The following is a 20,192-nucleotide window of genomic DNA, read 5'->3' on the forward strand; positions in this document are numbered from 1 at the left end:
CCTGCACTTCCACCACGTGGATGGAATCCCAGCAGCCTTTGATCTTCTTGGATCCGTCTCCAGCTTTCTTTATGAGGATCACGCCAGCAAAGCCATGATCCAGATCCCAGAGGTAGACAGATGACACGCCGCCTTCAAAATACCTGCAGGCAAAGAACCACGTGCCCATTAGATGTTAAGCCTGTCAAATTACAGACCATCAGCCCAGGTCCAGGGGTTGTCATTCGGCAAAGATTCACCTAAGTGTCGGTCTGGGATTAAGGAGCCCTCCCTGCACTGGGCCCAGAGTTGATGCTCGCATATCTCATGCACATCCGATGGTCGGAGCTGCGGGGACAGTATCCCCGGGGCGGGTGGGAGGCAGGCAGGTCACAGAAAGAATGTGGCTTCGGGGTCCTCAAGGTGAATCTGAGTCTGAGCTCTGCCACGTACTGTAGCTTTGTGGTCTTTGGCAGATGTACCAAATTTCTCCGGGCTTCAGGGTCCTCCCAGATGAAGGATGCAGCAAAGTGTGTGATGTATAGCAGACACTCAGTGGGAGTCATTACTACTGAGTCACCGTTACAGTCCAATATCTCTAACTTTTGGAATGGCTATTTTACAGGGAAGTCCAAAAGGAAAAACAGAGCAACAAACACCTCTTCACCCAGAACCCTCCAGAGCCTGGGCACACCAGGGCTGCTATGGTCTTTCAGAGCAACCTGCTGCCACCCTCTAGCCAGGAACGAAGGGCTAAGACTGGGACTAAGCCTCCTCCTCAAACTGAGTCAATAAGGAAACATTCCTAATTAACAGCAAATGCAAGAAGGAAACAAAAGGCCAGAGGAGAAACGGCAATCAGGTTAGGCTCCCAAATCCAAGAGACCGAGGCCAATGGAGGTGACGGAGTCAGGAAGCTGCGAGCTTCTGAGGAGCTCAAATCTGAGGAGCTCAGAAAGCAAAGGACCATCGGCGGGTGTGCAGTGCCTCGCGTTCCGATGGCAACTAAACTGGAAAGACGTTCCTCGGTGCCAGCACCTTCTTCACCAGGATGTCTGTGGCCTCGCTGACCCCAACTGACCCCTGCTCAACGGTGCAGCAGGCACTCTGGGACCCTGCAGGACTGTGACCTCAGGCGTGACGAGCAGGCAGGCAGCACGGCTGCGGTGATCCAGCCCCTGCCCCGCCAGTTACCGGCTCTGCTCACACAATCATCCACCCGACAACTATTCACTGAGGGCTACCAGGTACCAACCGTGCGAATGGGGCCTTACTTAGGACAGTTAGGAGACAAAGACAATATAGGGAAGTAGATACCCAACTCAAGATTACCATTAATTTTAATAACAAAAACAAGTACTAAAAGTAAACATGTCTGCAAATTACAGCTCAAATAAAGCTGCTACGTAATGGAAATATAAAATGTTAATATTTAGAGAATACAGGTGAAGAAACATGAGAATTCTTTGTACTTTTTCTTTTTGTGCTAATTTTACTATAAATCTTTAACTATTTCAAACTAAAAAGTTTTTGTGCAAAGGTCAGTATGTGATAAACACCAGAGTGTAACCAAGGGACAAACAGACCCAGGAAGGAGCCCTTTCTTACGAATGACAGCCCCTGCCCGCGAGCTGCAGGCCCACTGGGCGCCCACGGGTTCCTTCCCATGGTCCGCTACCCTTGCCAGAATCCCTCCCGGCAGACGGGGGCCGGCCCACTGCTCCATGCCTGCACCATCCACTGCGATTATTAAGCTGTCAAATGAAATTCACGACTCCGCCTCCCCTGGCAAAAAGCCTGGGAGGCAGGTGAGGGCAGGACTGCCCGGGATACTGATGCCAGCCCTGATGCCAGCCCCGGGGCTAAATGTCGGTCAAACAATGGAGAGCGGAGAAGTGTTTGGCTCCAGACAAGTGCAACACTGAGGGGAAAACCGCGAGTGAATGAACAGACACAACTGAGGCCAGAGCTCACTGCCATCCTAGGTGACCTCTGTGAAATCGGCCAACCTGGGCATTTAGGGACTCCACTCAGGAAGATTCTTCCCTTGTTCCAAATCTTTTTTCAACACTGCCGCCCAGCCTCCCATCAAACACACCCTCCCTAGGACAGGGCAAGGGAGCAGGTAAGTGTTTTGGTCTAGGATCTAAGGCCCCACATCCCTCTGTAGGGCCATCCCAGTCTGATCAGCCCTACAGGGCGCTGGGCGCACGTGGGCCCTCATGGAATGTTCTAGGGACGCATGGAGATGTAGACTGGCGCCCTCACAGTGCTCAGGTGAGTGCGCAGCAGGGGCTCCTGGTGCCTTTCCGGCTTTTCTCCTGGATTTGGGTGGCTCCCTTGGCTCACAAGTTCACTAGGAGGCACCCCAACACTCCCAAGGGAGGACAGGAGCCGCCCACAGCAACCTGTGAACACCCGTCCTATTGGTGACAGATGTCTGGGCTCTCCCACCCGTTTTTCCCTTTTGGTCTGCTTGTAGGGAGAGGAGCCCTACATCAAAAGCGGGGGAAAAAGCCAACTTTAAAAAACCATGGCTTTTCCTCTGCTGGCAAAAAGGATGGGCCCATAATTCCTTCTCTCTGCTGGCCATCCTGGAATGAAGGCTTGAAGCCCAGTGGGCATTTGCACCCGCCCAGCCTGTGGCCCCAATCCTCTGCGCCTGTTGTCCGTCCAGGGCTCAGCGCCTTGTGTGCTGGAGCGTGTGGGAGAGCGGGTCAGGCTGCCCTGGAAGGGAACCGGGAGAGATCCTGGGGTGTAACCGCCCTGTCGACACTCCTCAGCAGCCCGTTCAAAAGCGCCAGGAGGCCTGCAGTTGATCCCACTCTGACCCATCCCTGAGATGTGTTTTCTTCCAGAAAAATTAAAACAGCGGCATGAATGTTTTATAAGGTGGAACTGGCTGTTTCCACGCCAGCGTCCCACCCGTGGCCCGGCGCCCACACTGGCAGTGTCTCCCTGGCTTGCACAGCTTCCGCAGGGGCCACACTGACCAGACCCAGAGTTTCAAAATGCTGGAGACAAAGGAAGTAAAAATGGAACCTCCATTCTGACCTCTGTGTGGGTTACTAGTCCCCCAAATTAAAAAATGTATTGCAAGAACATTATGTAAAAAGGAAACTTAAAAATTAGCCCACCGTTACCCTATATCAACTTAGCCCATAAATCTGATTTTTCCAAATTCCCATCCAGTCTTTGTCCAGATGCGTCATCTTTATAGAACTAGAAGCACAGCAACAGTACGGTGTTGCGTTCAGCGTTTCTCGCTTGGCGCACAATTAGCACTTTTCCGTGGAGCCACATGATCTACGTAATTGTTTGTAATAGCTGGGATAGTCCCCCGGACAGTCCATTTGACTTTTAATAAAGAAATGATGGCTTCACTGTGACTGTTCCCTCCTCCAGTCGGGCGTTCCCCACCGAGGTGAGGAGGACATGCTGAGGCCCAGCCTCCACAGGTAGGGCCCCAACACCACAACAATTCAAGAACGGACTTGCATTCCATCCACCGAGAGGGATCTCCAGAGACTCGAGAGGCTGCAAGTCTCAACCCGAGGTTCCCAGACAAAGGGAGCAGAGGATGGCGTGATCAGAAACGGCCCAGAAGGGGCAGCCTCTTCGACAAGTGCTGTCAGGACCCCTGCGTGCAGGGTCGCTGGCGAGGTGACTGCGGGGCATACAGACAGTCCCCCATTCCATGGCTTACGGCTCTGCTCTGCGCGTGAAGCATTAATTAAACAGGGACCTCAACACGTTTTTGAAAATTTATTCTTACCTACTGTACTTTGATCATAATGACATGAAACAGGAAAAAAAATAATTTTTATGTGGTTCACATTTATGAGTTTTTACATAAAGGCTTTTGTGGGTATTTTAAGAATGTGCTAAAATGTTGTCTGAAACCACATAAAGCCATCTGAGGAGTCGCCCGCCAGAACTAACAACACACACATGGAAGCACTTTAACTGGCCTTTGTATATTTAATGAGTCAAATAGTATTAATATTGTTTAAATGCTAACATGCTATTTCAATAAGGTGGCTCTACCATCGCCAGCAACTTGCTCTCGGGCCTTGCACGTCACTGTGAATGAAGGATCAAATGCGGCCCGTGCTGAGAGCAGGCTCCAGAGGACTTAACCCGGCCCTGCCCTGGGCTCTGTCCCTGCTCCATCATTTCAAAACGCTCAGCTCACTAGGGAGGCAGGGAGGAGGGGAGGAGGGGAGGAGGGGAGGCAGGGAGGAGGGAGGGAGGGCAGGCTCAGCGGACTTGGGCTCCAGAGGGAAGGCCCTCTTCCTGCCGTGAGGGCTCTGGTCAAGTGGGCAGCTCGGAGAACATCTTTAAAATGTGCAGGCCTGAAGATGGAAGCACGGGCTTTTCTTAGGCCTGCAATCCACGCACGTGAATGGGGCAAACGACCTGTTAGCCGGACAACACAGGACAATCTACGGGGAGAACTGTGGGCAAGCTACCTTAGAAAGCCTGAGAACTCCAGGAATAGGGGAGATGACAGATCAGCCTAGGAACTGGAGTAAAACGCTCTGCTTGGGTCCACTGCAGATCAAGTTCCTTCAACGGAGAGACACTTGGTAACTTTCGAGACTTTCCCAGTAAACGCTAACATTTCCTACGGCAAACGGAACTGCAGAGAATCCTGACAGGACTAAGAAGATCCCCATCTTCTCTGGGTTGGCTCCCTAAGTTCCACCATTTGAAAAATAGTGCATTGATTACAACAGGCAGAAACAGGTTTCATAAACTCCAAAAGCCCGCGTCACCAGAGGACACCTCTGCGCTGGATGAGCCAGGAGCAAAGACAAGACCCTCAGGTGGGGCTATTTATCAGCACAGCCACTTACAGCTAAGCATCTGGTTGAGTTTATCCTCCATCATCAGTTAGACCCCTGAACTCGCCTCTTCTCCAAGTTCTGTGTCGTTTTCCCCCTGGAAATCACTCTTCCACTTGAATAATGTCATAGTCATGTGTACAGGTTCTATGTCTATAACTCTTCAACCACAGGACTTCGGGGGGGAAGGAGGAAAAAAGGGGACAACATAATACTTCACACTCAAAATGACCTACTTCACAAAAGAAAGAAGAAAAGAAAATATCTCGGTTTCCAAAGCTTTATGGAGTGTTTGAAGCTGAGGAATGCGAGGAGACCCAGGATGGAAACTTGTTTCGGGAACCTGAGCTGTAGCTATGAATTAGCCAATTCCCAGTCTTGGCCAACACGGGGCTGCAAATGTAAAAGGAAAGATGGGCTGGAATGGACTTTGAAGTTGGCCTTTCGTCCTTCTTTTCAAATCGCCTCCTGGGAAAACAGCCGGATTTGTGCTTCTAATCCAGAGGCCCCCAACAGGTAATGAGTCACAGGCCGTGACTCTCCACAAAAGAACCAAAGCCAGGACAGACCTGCCGGGAGCAGGCCTTTCTTGGGTTCACCCAGACATGGTCTTCTAGCCACAAATGGGCTGGGGCGCCTTCACAGGGCGGGGCCACCTTCAAAGGACTTGAGCCGCGAGCAATGCAATGACGTCTGCAATGCGGGGGTACAGACTGTCACCCCCGAACTCAGACAAGCCAGGGAGCATTGTAAGGTAAGCCCCCTAGATGCTGGAGTATGAGGGGACTTTCTTCTTCAGTCACTTCATGAAATAAAACCGAGAGGGAGGAAAGGAGTATTTATCCGGCACCAATGTGGTGCCAAAGACTGCTTTCCCGCTTGAAAGATGTAAGAGTTCATGAGGGTCTCTCCCAGCTCCGACTGTCAAGGATCTGGTGGCTGCATCGGGGCCGTGTGTGAAGAAGGCTGAGCAACAGCTTAATCAAGTTGGGCCAAAACTCTGCTTACATGCCTCCTGTGACAGGAAACTCACTCCATTCCCGAGGCAAACATTTCCATTCTGAACAATTCAAATAGATCTTGTTGGACCTGAGTGAAAACTTCTATCTACTGCCTTGGGGAACCACGCAAAACGAGCACTTAATGCCCTCCCCTCGGGTAGTCCTTTTAAGTCTTTAAAGATGGCTGCCATAAACCCCAAGATTTCTTTGTTCTGGCCTTCCTGTCGTATTATTATTCCTCCTGAGGTGTGATTTCTGGTTTTCCTCCTCCGTAAGAGTACGAGAACAGAAGTACGCGTGACTGAGCGTGAACCAATGTGGAGCAGAGACCAGCGTGTCTCTCAGAATAGAGGCTACTTCTCCATCAAGGAACGCGAGAGCGAGTTCGCTTTCTTGGCAATCACACCTCACTCATATTGACATTTATACTGAGCTTGCAGTCGTCTCAGATGAAATTACGTTTTCTTAGGTGTTGTTATGAAATTGTCTCCCACATCCTACACTTGGTGTCCTGAACCCGTGACTATCACTTTCCACTCAAATCTGTTTTATTTAGTTCTCATGGACATGGCTTCACCATCTCAATGTGTCTTTTGTGTGGACCAGCTCTCCGAACCTCAGAATTCCAAGACTTTCTGGAAAAAGTGCTGTCCGCTGAAGCGAGGCTTCCGTGGGGAAGCTGACAGTGAGCCTGGAAGGTCTGCGCACTTCTTTCAAGTTGGGGGGACGGTACAGGGTGGGAAACGCCCACCGCCTCAACTCTGAGTGGAGACGAAGGGACCTGCCGGGGTGTGTGCAGGAGAGAAAAAGGAATGTATGAGGTGGGCTTGGCTGAAACACCAGATGAAGCGTTCTGACTGAACATTTAAATCAGTGCAATTAAAACACATGGGATCCCTCTATTACCCAGTGCCAAGCTGCCCTCACAAAGTCCAAAGCTGTAAGAGTCCACGGGATTTTCTTACTTCCCTTGCCCTGTGTCCTTCTGTTACGTAGGTGTCGCACTAAATCATAGTTAAAGGGACCTGTGATAAATGGCCATGAGGGATCCTTGACTGTAACAAGCACTTGGCCACAGCCATGACGAGGAGGTCATATGGTCCCTCGATCAAACAGAAACTCCTATGCTTGGTGGCTGATTTTACGGCAAAGGCAGAGAGATTAAAACCCAGAGGCAGAGCCATCCCACCAGTGGTTGAGGTTCTGTCCTCAAACAATACCTTTTTGTTTCTTCCCAGCCTAAAAACGAAAAGGAAACCCTCAGCTACTAGCAGCAGTTTGTTTTTCTGATCATCCTTAACATCCTTACACCATAAAAAGGCACCTGGTACCCACAGGTGGAAACAATTCGATTCCACCCCAGGAAAAAAGAAAAACCTCCAATTTGCTTGGAGAGGCCTCTCAAACCTGGCTTTCTTCCTAGCAGTGTAGAGCAGCACTGCTTTCTCGTTGGCTCCAAGCTGGCCACTGTCGAGAAGCTAAGAGCATTCCGTGTCCAACGGGAGGATGTGGGTGCTGCCCGATGGGCACAGCTTCTGGAAAGCCCACAGACAGCTGCAGAAGGCAGGCTGACGGCCACAACTGGGGCTGGGAAGTGTGGGCTCTGCCCCGCGCTGGTGTACCCGCCTTCCTCAGGGCGCCTCTGTGAAGCCACCTCATGGACGCAGAAGGAGGAGCACAGGGCACAGTGGCCCGGAAGTCCTGGCTACGGAGCCCAGCACAGAGCAGGCCCGCAGCCACCGGTGGCTGTTCGTTCTTCCACGGGTCTTCCTCTCTGGGCTGAGAGGGGCGGATCTTCTCCCTTCTAACCTTGCTGTGTTCTGAACTGCCCACAAAGCACCATCCCATACTTACAGCCGGGGGCCGGCAGCTGGCTCCGCACAAAATGGAGACAGATCAACACCTGGCTGGCCCAGATCTGCCGCTGAAACCTGAAAGCCCTTGTTTGTGTGTTGAGACCAGCTGTTTTCACCACCATTTGTGGAACGCATCCCCAAGTCTGCCCATGGACATGGGACAGGTATTCTGTGGAAATTCCTCCCAGCACACACAGGTGCAACAAGCCCCTGAGCACACATACCAATGGGCTTAGGCATGTGCGACTTTAATGCCAGTTGCACTTAGACGCGCACATCTGGACTGCGGCTGCAGCGCTTTACGTCCTCTCTTTACAAGGTTTTTCTTTTTTTTTACTTGAAGAGAAATAATGAGGCCTCTCTGGAAACAATGGTACCGCTGTGGGGGCGACCAATCTGGCCCTGGGGTCTGACCAGACTGCCTGCGCCGCGCACCACCGGACCGTCTTCCGCCCCTCTGGACTACCTGTGACAACACTGCCGGCCCCGCGGAGGCCACCGCATGAGAATGCCAAGGCCTTCTGGAATTTCGAAGCCATCACCATCATCTGAGAGCTGCCGTTTTTGAGAACCCATTCTGGGTCAGGAACTTTGCATACATTATTTTACAGTTAAGAAACCTGAAAGTCTGCGAGAGGAAGGGATGCACCCCAGCCACACAGCTGAGAAGTGGGGAGCTGGGGTTGGAGCTGGGGTGTGGCTGGCCCATGTGGCCCTGGTGCAGCCACTGAGGTTGATTTCAGGTGAGTTCAACACACACAGGCAATTAGGCTACTGGACACAATGCTGCCTGAAGGGGGAGGAGAAAGTCAGGGAAGGAAAGAAGGGGTACACTGAGTGGCCAAGAAACTGGGGCACCACTGAGCACCCTACATCGGGAATTCTGTAAAGCAGGGTTCCTCCACCTCAGTGAGGCAGCCAGGGCCTGCTGGGTGAACCTCTGGAAGACCACCCATCCTTGACACTTCCACAAAGCAGCTTCCGAAAAGGAGGGATCTGCCAGCAGCCTGACCACCACAGTGCGTGGGTCCTTGCTTCGGGGGGGGGAGGGTGGTGTCGGTCTTCAACCCAACTCGTGGAAACGCACGACCCAAAGTGTGACTGTGCCACGTGGTTACAGGAACCCAAGAATTCTGGAGGAAACTGAGTCCCTGATGCTGACTCGGGGATCATGTTTGTAAAGGAACTTGTTTTCGGCACACTCCTGCTTTCCCATTTAACTTCCTTTTAGCAGATAGACTCTGACAGTGCATGCCAAGGCGAGACCCTGGACTGCAGCCTCAGGATACCACATGAAGGTGGCCTGCAGTGGACGCTCCCTCATTGGCCTCCAGGCTGGGGCAACCTGTAGGCCTGGCCACACCTACTCTTTAGGGGCTCTAGAAACTAGCAGATACCTTTGCTTAGGAACAGTGGTCACAAGAAAGCAGAAAGCAGTCAGTCAACTCAACTCCCCAGGAGGCTGACACGGCTGTCAACCTGTCTTCCTAGTCCACGACATGACTGAGGTGACCTTGGGTTTCCCCATTAACTGCTTCCAGCACTTTCACACGAGCCCTAGGCTGTGGCAAGCCGGAGCCCCACAGGAGGCGGGGCGGGATTCTCAGGGGCCCTCTGCACGCCTGGCTGAAGATACAAATAATATATGTGAAAACCTGAATGCTAATTAAACTGCCGACAAGCTGAGAGCCAGACAGCACTTCCATCTTCACCCCACTGTCTCTGGAGCACAAGATGTGCGGCAGTCGGTTCTTGTCGCAGGGTCCTTCTGGAGACTTTTAAATCCGGGACGAGGCCCCACCCCTCTGGGCACGGGGAACCAGGCTTACGCATTGTGAGCCCCTGAGACCTACCTGCAGGGGCAGGGAGCGACGGCAGATGTGCCAGACCAAATGGTGCAGGGTTCATCCAGCTCCAGAACGTTCCCTGAACAGTTCTCCCAGTACCTCGTGCTTACTCTGCTCAGGGCTCTCACCCACGTCCCAGGGGGCTCTGATGCTGCAGACTGAAAGGAACCTGGCCTGGCCGTTTCTGGCTGTGGGAAGCACTGGGTGACCTACACCACAGCTCTCAGTCAGCCAGCCTGGGGAGAGTAGTTAAGACTCAGTAGCCAGACTGAGGGAAGTGTGGGTAAGGTCCTTCTGCTCCTGGCCTCTCTAACCTAGCCTCCAAAATGCTCATGGAGGAATTTTTTAGGATGCACATCCGAGCTGTCCTTGTATCCCAGGACCCTGCAGACCTTTCCCGGTGCTCTGAGAACACCACCCAAAGCCCATGCCTGACAAGGGCCTCAGTCCCTCCCCCACTGCTCATGTCCTGCTCCAGCCTTCACTCACTGACCACACAGCCCCGGAACCACCTCAGGACTTTGCCCAAGAGAATCCCACTGCTCAAAGCACGGCCTTGACCCCCTCACCCTGCCCCGCCAGGTTACACGGCTGAGCCCAGGTTCCCTGAGACCACCCAAGGTTCAGTGATTTACTAGGGGACTCAGGAATCAGCTCGGAGTTGAGCTCCTGGCCAAGAGTTATTCCAGTGAAAGGGGACAGAACAGAAACAGCCACAGGAGGGGGAGGGAGGTGGGAAGTCCCTAGGAAGCAGATCCGTGCTTCCAAGAGCTTGTGACTCCTCCCCCAGTGCTCAGAGCACGGCAGGTTCGCAGTAAATATTTATGAAATGATCATAAGTTTTCTCTCTCCCGTCACCACTGATGGGAACTGCTTCACTCCATTTTCAAGACAGAGACTGACTTAACGTCTCACCATGGGCTGGTGGCAGAGCCCCGACCAGAATCCACAGCCTTCTAATGTGGCCGGTAACATCCTACGGCCAGCTACCTCACCACGTCCGTACCCAGACGACCCCACAAACACAATCATAAATGCACAGACTCTAAGACATCTGTAGCATGACTGCTGCAAAGTTAGAATATACTGTTATGCTGACAGCTTGAAAGTCACTGACTGGCCACGACGAGTGGTGCAAGAGGGGCCATAGGAACAGCACCTCAGCCCCTACGAGGGACAGTGGTACCTTTCAGACAGATCAGGAAACAGTGGCTCCAAAAGGTTCCTTACCTGCCCTACATCAGTCGGCATCACGTCCAGGTCTCTTTCAAGTCCGGCCCACTCTGCAGCCCGACCTGGACAGTGTGGGGCGTCAGAGACTTCTGAGGGAGGTGTCTGTGTCTCCGGCCTGGGCACCCCTACCCGCCATCAGTTACCTGCGTCCCAGACTTCTGCCGCTTCCATTTCTTCGGAAAATCTTGCACTACCTTCTACAATTCCCACCAGGGCGAAAACACTACAATTCCCCAGGCCTAGTGTTCCTGTCCACGGAAGGCCCGGCTCCTAGGAGCCCAGGGCCCAAGGTCGGAGAAGGCAGCTGGGAACAAGAGTTTTCAGGGACCCAGGAAACCAAGGCGACAAACTTTTTTCACACCAATACGGATGTTCTGCCCTTCCTGGGCCAGTGCTGCTCAAATGTCAAATGACAGCGGGATGGAGAACGGAAGGAAGGAGCGGAAACAAGCACAATTCTAACGCTGCCCCAGGAAGGGGAGAGGAGGCGGGGGACCAGGGGACGGCCCATCCACTAAGCACCCTGGCTGCTCCCGGGGAGGCTCGTGGGCTTCTGGGACTGCCATGGGGTGCCAGCCTTGTCTCATTCTGTAAACTTCTTCCAGACAAGAAGGGTTGATCAGAAAAGCTAATTAAAGCTTTTGAAGATTATCTCAGACCCAGAGCAAGGAAGAACACAATATGCCTCCCCGCCCTGCTCCTCAAACCCCGCCCCCCCGCCGACTCTGGCCTTCATTAAGCTTTGATTTCAATCAATTGCACACCCACTAAAATTAACTTATAAGGCCAATAAATTGCAACCGCATGTTTGAAGGTATTATCTGCTTTAAGCCAAGAGCCAAAGATCGCAGAGCACGGGGCAAGATGTCTGGCACAGATGGGAGTAATCATCGTTGGAAGAAAGCAGTGCCAGCCCCTTCGGTCAGAACATCTGGTCTCGGCAGAACCCGGGCCGACAGCGGTAACGGCGAGACACGACATGGAAGCCAGAGCAGGGAAGGCTCCCGGCTTCTCTGGGAACCTGGAAAATCGAAGCACTGATCTTGGGGTCCGGGGCAGCCAACTGGTGCCTCACATAAGTGAGACGGTTCTCGGGTGGCTCCAAGTGTCTACCCAACACGGAGGGCCCCACCGCTAAGTCTCAGAAAGCTGGATCACTTAGATCATGGGATGAGGTTTGTGACTGAGGAGCTGTCCTAGGCTTGGGCCTAAACAAGCAGTCAACTCTGCCGAGAAAGAAGTGACCCCCTGAGCTGGCCACCCAAGAGTATGCCCTTTCCCACAGTGCTGCGCTGTCATAATCTTCCCTGGACTGAGCCAGGCCGGCGAATTTGAGGTGGAAAACCATCTTGGGGCTTGGAGAGAAGAATGAGAGGAGTCTAGATGTTGGGGACCATGGTGGGAGGGTTTGGGGAGGGAAGTGATGAAATTCAAGATGACATCAGAGTAAGTAGATAATGACCTCAGCCAGCACTCCAGCAAAATGCGCCTGTCATCTCCTAAGCGTTCTTCTCCGCAAACTGACTATTGTAATCTAAAACCAGGGATGTCTGGGTAGTGCTAACAGTCGCTGGGGGAGAGTTACCACCATGGGCCCTTTCTGCCACTGGTAATGGCAAACCAAAAAAACCTGATAAATGTGGGAGGGGCCTGGAGAGTGAGGGGTGGGGATGCAGGCGCAGCTCTGAGCAGTGGGGTACATAAGGGAATGAGCAGCTTCAAAGGGATCACGCAGGACACACAGGTCGTCTCCCCGGGCCCCTACTTCCCTCTTGCCCATCTTGGGGAGAATCACACTCCCAACTGCTGGCACATTTATTCCATAATGGAGAAATGCCTTGTGCAGGCGGGGGGGGGGGTGCACCATCCCCACAGGAGTTACAAGCCGGAGGGCCTGCTAGTGAATCCATCCCCAGCCCTGCTCCCTCACCCCGACCATACCAACCCCATGTGCTGATGATTAATTCTAGTTCCCTGCAAAGGCAAAGCCTTTACAGACGCGGGAGGGATCGCGGCCCAGAGCCTAGGACAGGAGCCAAGGCCTTCCCTCAGGATGCTCATGGCAGAGAGGAGCCTCTGGTGGGACAGCGAGCACCCCTCCCTGGAAAGGCCTGGTGCATCTGCAGCAGGAGACTGATGCTTTAGCTCTAAGGTTCCGTGGACTCACTGAGGGCTCCTTCCTCTCATCTTCTTAAGGAGAACATCAAGAGAATGACAAAGGACCCACAAGAAGCAGCGAGGAAAGGGAACCAGGACGCTGTCACCACTGTGCACACACACAATGCCGGTGCTGGCAGGAGCTGTCTGCTTATTTGCTGGATGACAACAAAAATCCCCCCAAGTTCAGTCTGAAGGCATAAATGGTGTGTGTGTAGGGGAGGCAGGAGAGCACCGTGGGCCCCCTCCTGTGTGAGCTGAGTCCAGTACTGCCCTCCCAGGATACAGGGATGCCCTTCCTGCTGGTAGTCCACAGGATTGGATGCCCCCTGAAGGCTCCTGACAGCACAGCACTCACCACAAGAGGACTCTGAGCCCAGATGTGGCCAGAATCTGGCTGCTTTCAATCATTTGAGGGGGTGAGAAGGGCCAGAGCACAAGCCAGTCCTAACTGCAACCCATCAGGATCCAAGAATTCAAAAACATCCGGGTCGTCAGGAATTAGACCCAGTAAAAATGGGGGCCGTGCCTGCTCGTCACATTCTTCAAGCCCCCAGGGATGCAGGCCGAGCTCCAGTTGAGTGGGGCACCCCGGAAATGGCACCCTCATCCAGCCCTCCAGGGCACAATGGAGTCTGCCCTGCTCTCACAGTGGCACCTTTCCTTGCTGGCAGGGGTGGGACTGCCTGAGGCTCTGAGCTCCTCTCACCAGGCCCAGGACACAGGCCATCGTCCTGAGCCCCTCATTGAGTAACTCTGGGTGACCGAAGCCAACAGACCTTTGCCTGAGCCCATGTGCCAACATGAGAGACAGATGGACAAATCCATGTGGCTTCGTTCACTGGGGTGGCAACAAATGAGTTTTCCCATGGGAACGGGACGAGTCTTCTTAATGGGGATGGGTAGGGATGAAGGATAAAGAGAAGCCATGACCTCCTGCCCCTTCAGCCAGGGGACAATCTGGTCCCTAGAAAACCCAGAGTAACCACGGGCCTGTGCTGCTCAACGCAGAGACAAGGCCTCCTAGTCCCTGGCTGACTTCCATCGGCTCCAAAACCACGGGGAAAAGAGCTCACGCTCCAGGCCCCAGCACGGCCACCAACGTGACCACCACCGACTCACAACCCAGAAATGGTTTGGCTCATCATGTGTGGTCCAGATGGGAAAATGTTCCTCACATATGGTCTCAGGATAGTGTTCCTAGTACATTCTGATAACGCTGGGTGGTTTATAACTGATGGCCTCTGGTCCCCAATGACAGCTCTGACCACCATCTCTCTGGTGGCCTATGGCTGCTGTCACTCGGGGAGAACTGGGCCTCCCTGCTCTCCTCTGGGGGGTATCACCTGGAGGCCATGTACTCTCTTCCTCCCCCCTTGAAGCGCACAATGACACTGCTGGGGACAGAACAGCGTCCTCTGGGTCGCGATTTCACCATCACAAGCTGTCACATCACCCCTCTCAATCCCCCAGCAGGTCAGCTCACCTTCAGAGGAGGGTGGAGACACACTCAAAGGCACACAGAAATACGGGTCGTTAAGGCTGAAAAGCCACCTGAAAGGTGGACATTTGCCCGAGGAGGGGGAGCCGTTTCCAGAGTCAGGCCCCGGTGTGGCTCCCGGCTCGGGCTGTTTCCTGATGGTGAACCACTTGGAGGACTTCCGGTTCCATCATCTGACAAGTGAGAGGACTCCCACTTACCCTACAGGGTTACTGTAAGGATCAGGGATTGCTTTGAAGATTTTTTTAAATGATAATGGGGAAATGCTCCCGATACTGGGCCAATCAACACCCCACAGAGGAGGGCACGCACCTAAGGCTGACCAGGCGGTCTCCTGGTTTAGGATTTTTTTACTTTAAGGATGGTGCGAAAGCAACACACATTCAATAGAAATCAAACTTCGAATTTCCTTTTCCTGGCCTGGTGGTAGGTGGATGCCCTCTCGTGATGCTGGGCGGCTGGGCAGCGGCTTCCAGGCAGCCAGGGATCAGGAGAGGAAAAAGCCGAGTCTCTACAGTGCGCCATACTGACAGTGTTTTGTATTTTCACATCCCATCACGTCTACTAAACACCCACCTGTCTCTCCTGCTTCTGGTGAAAAGAGGAGAGGAAGGCAATTACTCCTGAGATATAACTCCAGATAACTGCCCAACTGCGCCACTGTAAGTGTTCCGAGCATGTTTAAGGTGGGCTAGACTAAGCTGGGATGTGCGGTGGGTGCATTAAATGCATTTCCGACTTACGGTACTGTCGACTTACGATGGGTTTATCGGGACATATCCCACTATAGGCTGAGAAGCATCTGTATAGGAACCAGGGGGATGGGACGGAAAGAAAAGGGAGGAAAAGTCAGAGATGAAACTTGGCTCTTCCCCAGGTCTGGCCCAAAAGGGCAGCACAAAGCAACACGTCTGTATCACCTTATTCAAGAAATCACAACCCAAACATTCAAGTCTGTAAGAAACCAGAAACACCCTTGTTCTGATTCTTGGAGAATCCAAGAGCCACCCTGCCTTGGAGACGTCTGCACAAGAGCCCTCCGCTCCAGCTGGACCACTCTGTCCCGCCCTGCGTGGCCGGCCCCTTCGGAACATCAGACCTCAGCTCCAATGTCACCTCCTGCGGAAGGCCTTCCAGGCTGCTCTCCTCACGGCCGTGAGTCACCCCCTATCCCGTCACCCATCATGGCGCTTGTGCACACTCCTCCGTTTGTCTTTCCACAATGGACGGAAGTGCCATGAGGCCAGGGACTTGGGCCTGCCACATTCTAGGCCGTGCCCCCAGCACTCACCTAGCACCTGGCCCATGGCCAACACTCAACGTCACTCGAGTAGACGAATATGTTCTGGACTCGAGCTGGATAAGGATGGCTTTACATCCCAGTGTCACCGCCGCCTGGCTGCGTGAACTCGGGCAAGTTCTTGGGCAAGAAACACCTCTCTGAATCTGCCAACATAGTTGTATCATGAGGAGAAGCCTCTCTCACAGGCTGTTCGGAAGAGTCAACGAGATAAAGGGGATCCTAAGGCGGTTAACACAGCGCCTGCACAACCGCGGCTGGTGATGCTGTTATCATCACTGCTGTTTTATTATCAAATCTTCAGCACAACATACAACTGATTCCACTTGGAGATTCCTGACAGCTAGACTGGCTTCTTGCCAAGTGGCCGAGTAAAAGAAGACAGTACAGAACAGCTACAGGTAAACTAGGAGATGGTAGTGAGTCAACCTCAGCCTCAGGCAGGAGAAGCGCTTCCACAGCAGGGCAGAGTTCTAGAGGTAAGAGCTCTTTAAACACTGAAATTCATTTTTTACTGTGAAAATCAGGAATTTGTGGCAACTTCAGGCAAATACATGGATGAGTCATTTAGCCTCTCAAAACTTTGGTCTCCTCATCTGTAAAAAAGGGACAAAACTCCCAGAGGTTCTCATCAGGATCAAAGATGATGCAGATAAAACACTGGCCCATGATAGATACTGAAGACAAAGCTGGTTACACGGGGATATATTCAGAGAGAAAGAAACACCGAGGCCACTGGCTCATGGCTGAACCTTTGAATTTCATTCATCTGCTTAAATGTGGTGGGGTTGTTTGTGTATCATACTGAGATGTCACTTTTCCTCCCAAACCAACTTCTCAAAGAAACTCTTTATTAAACGCGTTGTAGGAGATCTGCTATGAGCTGGAAGACCATCCACCTGTCTTGTCTGCAAAATGGAGACCTGAGATTCTCTCGCCGGGGAAAACACCAGCAGCTTCCTATAGCAGCACCAGTTTCAGCTGTTTAGATGCTGCTTCTCATTTTCGTTTTCTTGCCTATATCCTAGATCAGGGGGACAGACTACAAACTGAGGGCCAAATCCCATCTACTTTAAGGCTCTAGTGGTGGTTCTTAGACTTTTAAGGAGAAATAAAAAAAGCAAGCAAGCAAATAATAAGTGACAGGGGCTATGTAGCCTACAGAGCTTAACATTTTTACTGTCTGGCCCTTCATAGAAAAGTTTGCCCACCCCTCTCCTAAACGGCTGAACTGAATTAGTACTAAGGTAGTATTGCATGTTTTACAGTGTTGCTGTATTTTCAGTAATAGAACTTAATCTAAAATGAGATTCTGTTGATTAAAAAAGAACACTGCAGAGGGTAACCTTCCCTGGAGCCTCTCCTTGCAAAGCTGATTAAGTGGCCACTGTCTTTGGTGGCGTGGGAGGCAGGACTGGGTGGGGGCAGAAGGGTGAGGTGGGAGCCTAAGTAGAGCCAGCAAAAACACCTTCCAAGGCGGGGGCTGAGGCCCCCAAACAGCTCAGGAGTCGGCAAAATGCCAGCTCCCAGTGTTAAGGATGCAATTCGTCCTGCCCTGGTGACTGGTCTGGAAGCAGGAACCCCGGGCACCAGTTAAGATCTGGGTCGGACATGCAGTATAGCAAAAAAAAAAAAAAAAAAAGGGGGGGGGGTGCCTCTGGAGACAGACAGACTCGGGTCTGACTCCTGGCTCTGCCTCTTGCCTTGGACAAACACCTTGACCTACCTGAGCCTTAGCTTCTTCATTGGAAAAACGGGAGCTAAAATAGCCATCATGTCTGTGAGGATTTGAGATGTGTAAGGGAGTACCGGCACTGTGCCTTATACACAGCAGTACATGCTGTCCCAGTGGCACCCGCTGTGATGAACCAGGATGTGGAGTAACACACAGGTAAGTCTGCCTATGGCAACACTCAATCTCCAAGTCATTTCATAACTGACCCAGTTAGAAAACTTGTGCCCAGCATCCTGCTCTGGGTGCGGAGAATCTTACTCAGCTGGGCGAGCCAGGTAACAGGTTCAAGGGAGACTCACTGGCCTGGCACCACTGCTCACATTTATGACGTGCTTATCAGAGCCACGAGAGCTCAAGTGCAAGGGGAGTAAGTAACTCACAGGTCTCGGTACTGGTCAAAGGCATTGTTGGCCTCCACCTCCAGCTTTCTCAGTCGAGCAGAAGGCATGGCCCCATCTTCCAAAGGAGGATCATACTTGTTACTCCATGGTGACCTGGAGGGGAGGAACAGGAAGGAGGTAACATGAGTCATTTCAGGGCACAGCCTGTGAGCTGGGAGCCCAAGACCCCGTAGTCTGAAATTTCAGAGGAAACCTCACTGCCCATAGCGGAGATTTTCCCAGGCCCTGGCAAGCAACATGGCTCTCTTGAGGTTTGCAGAGCAAGGGCTCAGCAGCGGGCAGACTTGGACATGACCCTGTGCTCCACCTCTCACCAGCCGGGTACTTCTAGCAAGCATCTTTTTTGCAAAATGAGGCTACTCCTTGCTACCCACAGGGCTGTGGTAAGGAGCAAAGGAGAAAACGCATGTGCCTGGACCAGAGCCTGACACAGAGTGAGTGCTCAACAAATGTGAGTTCTTTAGTTTTCTTTTGTTGTCACCATTGTACTGATCAACAGATGCCCTGCTCTCCTTCCTGACCAGCTGGCAGCTCCGGATAAACATTTACTGCAAAGACCTTCTTACACAATTAAGGATTAAGAGGAGAGCTGTCACCCCACAGGGAATGTTGATTACACATAAGAAAACCTGAGCAATCAAGTGCTCCACGTGCACGCAGGACAGTTTTCCCAACACCCAAGGGCCATACACATGTAAAGACTGCAAGGTAATGAGAACCAGCCCCTCTTTTGCCAGGCCGAAGACTTGCCGCATTTTAAAAAATGTATTTTGCCATTTCAGGAAAGCATTTAATCACAGTGCGTACTGGAAAGGGGTTATAAGGGAACAATCTACTCATTAAATCCTGCAGGTGGAGTTCACAAAATTGGGGGGGTTCACAGAAAGAAAGGGAATGAAAAAGATGCGAGAGGAATGAAAAGGAACAGACAATATGAAATTGGGACGAAGCCCTTTCCACGCTGGGGCATAAACACCTTGTACGTCCGCTGTAAGAAACCCACACTGCCTCTTCTGTTTCCCTGCCAACAACAAACCTCCTATACTGAGGACTCACAGGAACCTTTCGATTTGGGATGGATGTTCAGGGAAAAAAGATCATACCGTCTTCTGAACCCGTTTTAACAAATTCTGTGCACACACGCCGTTCTTCTTGGTAACAATGCCCCATCGAGAATGTCCGCCAGCAAGCATGCAGGGGTGGCCTCTCCTTCCCAAGCACAGGCTGATGTGTCTGGTTGATCCCTCAAAACAGAGCTGCGCAACAGAACTTTCTATGACAATGGACATGTTCTACATCTGCGCTGTCCAGAATGGCAGCCACTAGCTTCATGTGGCTATTGAGTGCTTGTGGCTAGTGGAGCTCGAGGGACTGAAATTTAATTTACTTTGAACTCTAGAACCCAAGCTCCAAGAGGGCAAGAGTCTTTCTGTTTTGTCTTGTTCTCCACCTAGAACAGTCCCTGGCTGTCAACAATATGCTCATTTAAAAAAAGTGAAAATGGGGCCGGCCGAGTGGCATATTGGTTAAGAACTGGCTTGGGATGCCAGAGGGCCCCGGTTCAGATCCCACATGAGGGCCAGTGACACTGCCCTCTACAGCTAAGATGCTGAACAACAGCTCAACTTGGAGCTGGGCTGCCGTGAGTTGCCAGGCGACGGCGTGGGCTGCAGCCCCTGCTGCAGTGGGTTGCCATGGGCTACCGTGTGTAGCCAGCAGCCAGCGTGAGCGGCCAGCAGCCGCCGTGAGCAGCCGTCCAGAAGCCGGCGACTGATCTGCCTCGCCCGGGAAGAGCGCAATGATGGTGCCAACTTGGGCCAGTGAAGCAATGTCCACAACTAGACTGAAGAACAAAAGGAAAACAACTTGTCTGTTCCCCTTCCCCCAATTCCCCAGCGCTGTAAAAAAAAAAGTGAAAACTGTTGTTCAAGCTGAGAGCTGCCAACAGGGCGGCTGGATGGCTCAGTGTGTAACAAAGTTGCCAGTTCAACTCCTGCATGAGATGGTGGACTACAACTAGATTGAAAGCTGCCACTGGATTTAGAACTGAGCTTGCACCCTCCACAACTAAGACTGAAGGACAACAACTTGACTTGGAGCTGATGGGTCCTGCAAAAACACAATGTTCCCCTTCCCCAATTTCCCAACACTGTTCCCTTCCCCAATTCCCCAATAAAATCTTATCAAGTGTTGTTCAAAGAATACATCGATTCTTGTCTCCCCCCACACCCTCCAAGTAGAAGTAACCATTCTCCCTTCCCTGCCCCCTCTCTTCCCAACAGACACGAATTCTTACAGCTGTCATATTCTTCCCTTCCCTTGCTCTCCCCTGTAA

At 52.2% G+C, this 20,192-nt stretch overlaps 1 protein-coding gene across 2 annotated transcripts in view; it reads right to left on the reverse strand.

Moving 5' to 3' along the window:
* Positions 1 to 20,192, reverse strand: part of CAPZB (capping actin protein of muscle Z-line subunit beta) — a 129,786-nt gene that overhangs the window by 16,673 nt on the left and 92,921 nt on the right. Inside the window, exons 4-5 of one of the 2 annotated variants that reach the window (XM_019666689.1) lie at positions 17,837 to 17,950; positions 5 to 143 (exon numbers count right to left, since the gene is read on the reverse strand). In XM_019666689.1, the coding sequence (XP_019522234.1) occupies positions 5 to 143; positions 17,837 to 17,950 (253 nt within the window). Of the gene's footprint in view, positions 144 to 17,836; positions 17,951 to 20,192 lie in introns of both variants that reach the window. The other variant, XM_019666688.1, reaches the window with a different exon arrangement.

This window comes from Hipposideros armiger, unplaced genomic scaffold (genome assembly GCF_001890085.2).
Source record: "Hipposideros armiger isolate ML-2016 unplaced genomic scaffold, ASM189008v1 scaffold_477, whole genome shotgun sequence".
In the NCBI taxonomy this organism is placed as follows: Eukaryota; Metazoa; Chordata; class Mammalia; order Chiroptera; family Hipposideridae; genus Hipposideros; species Hipposideros armiger.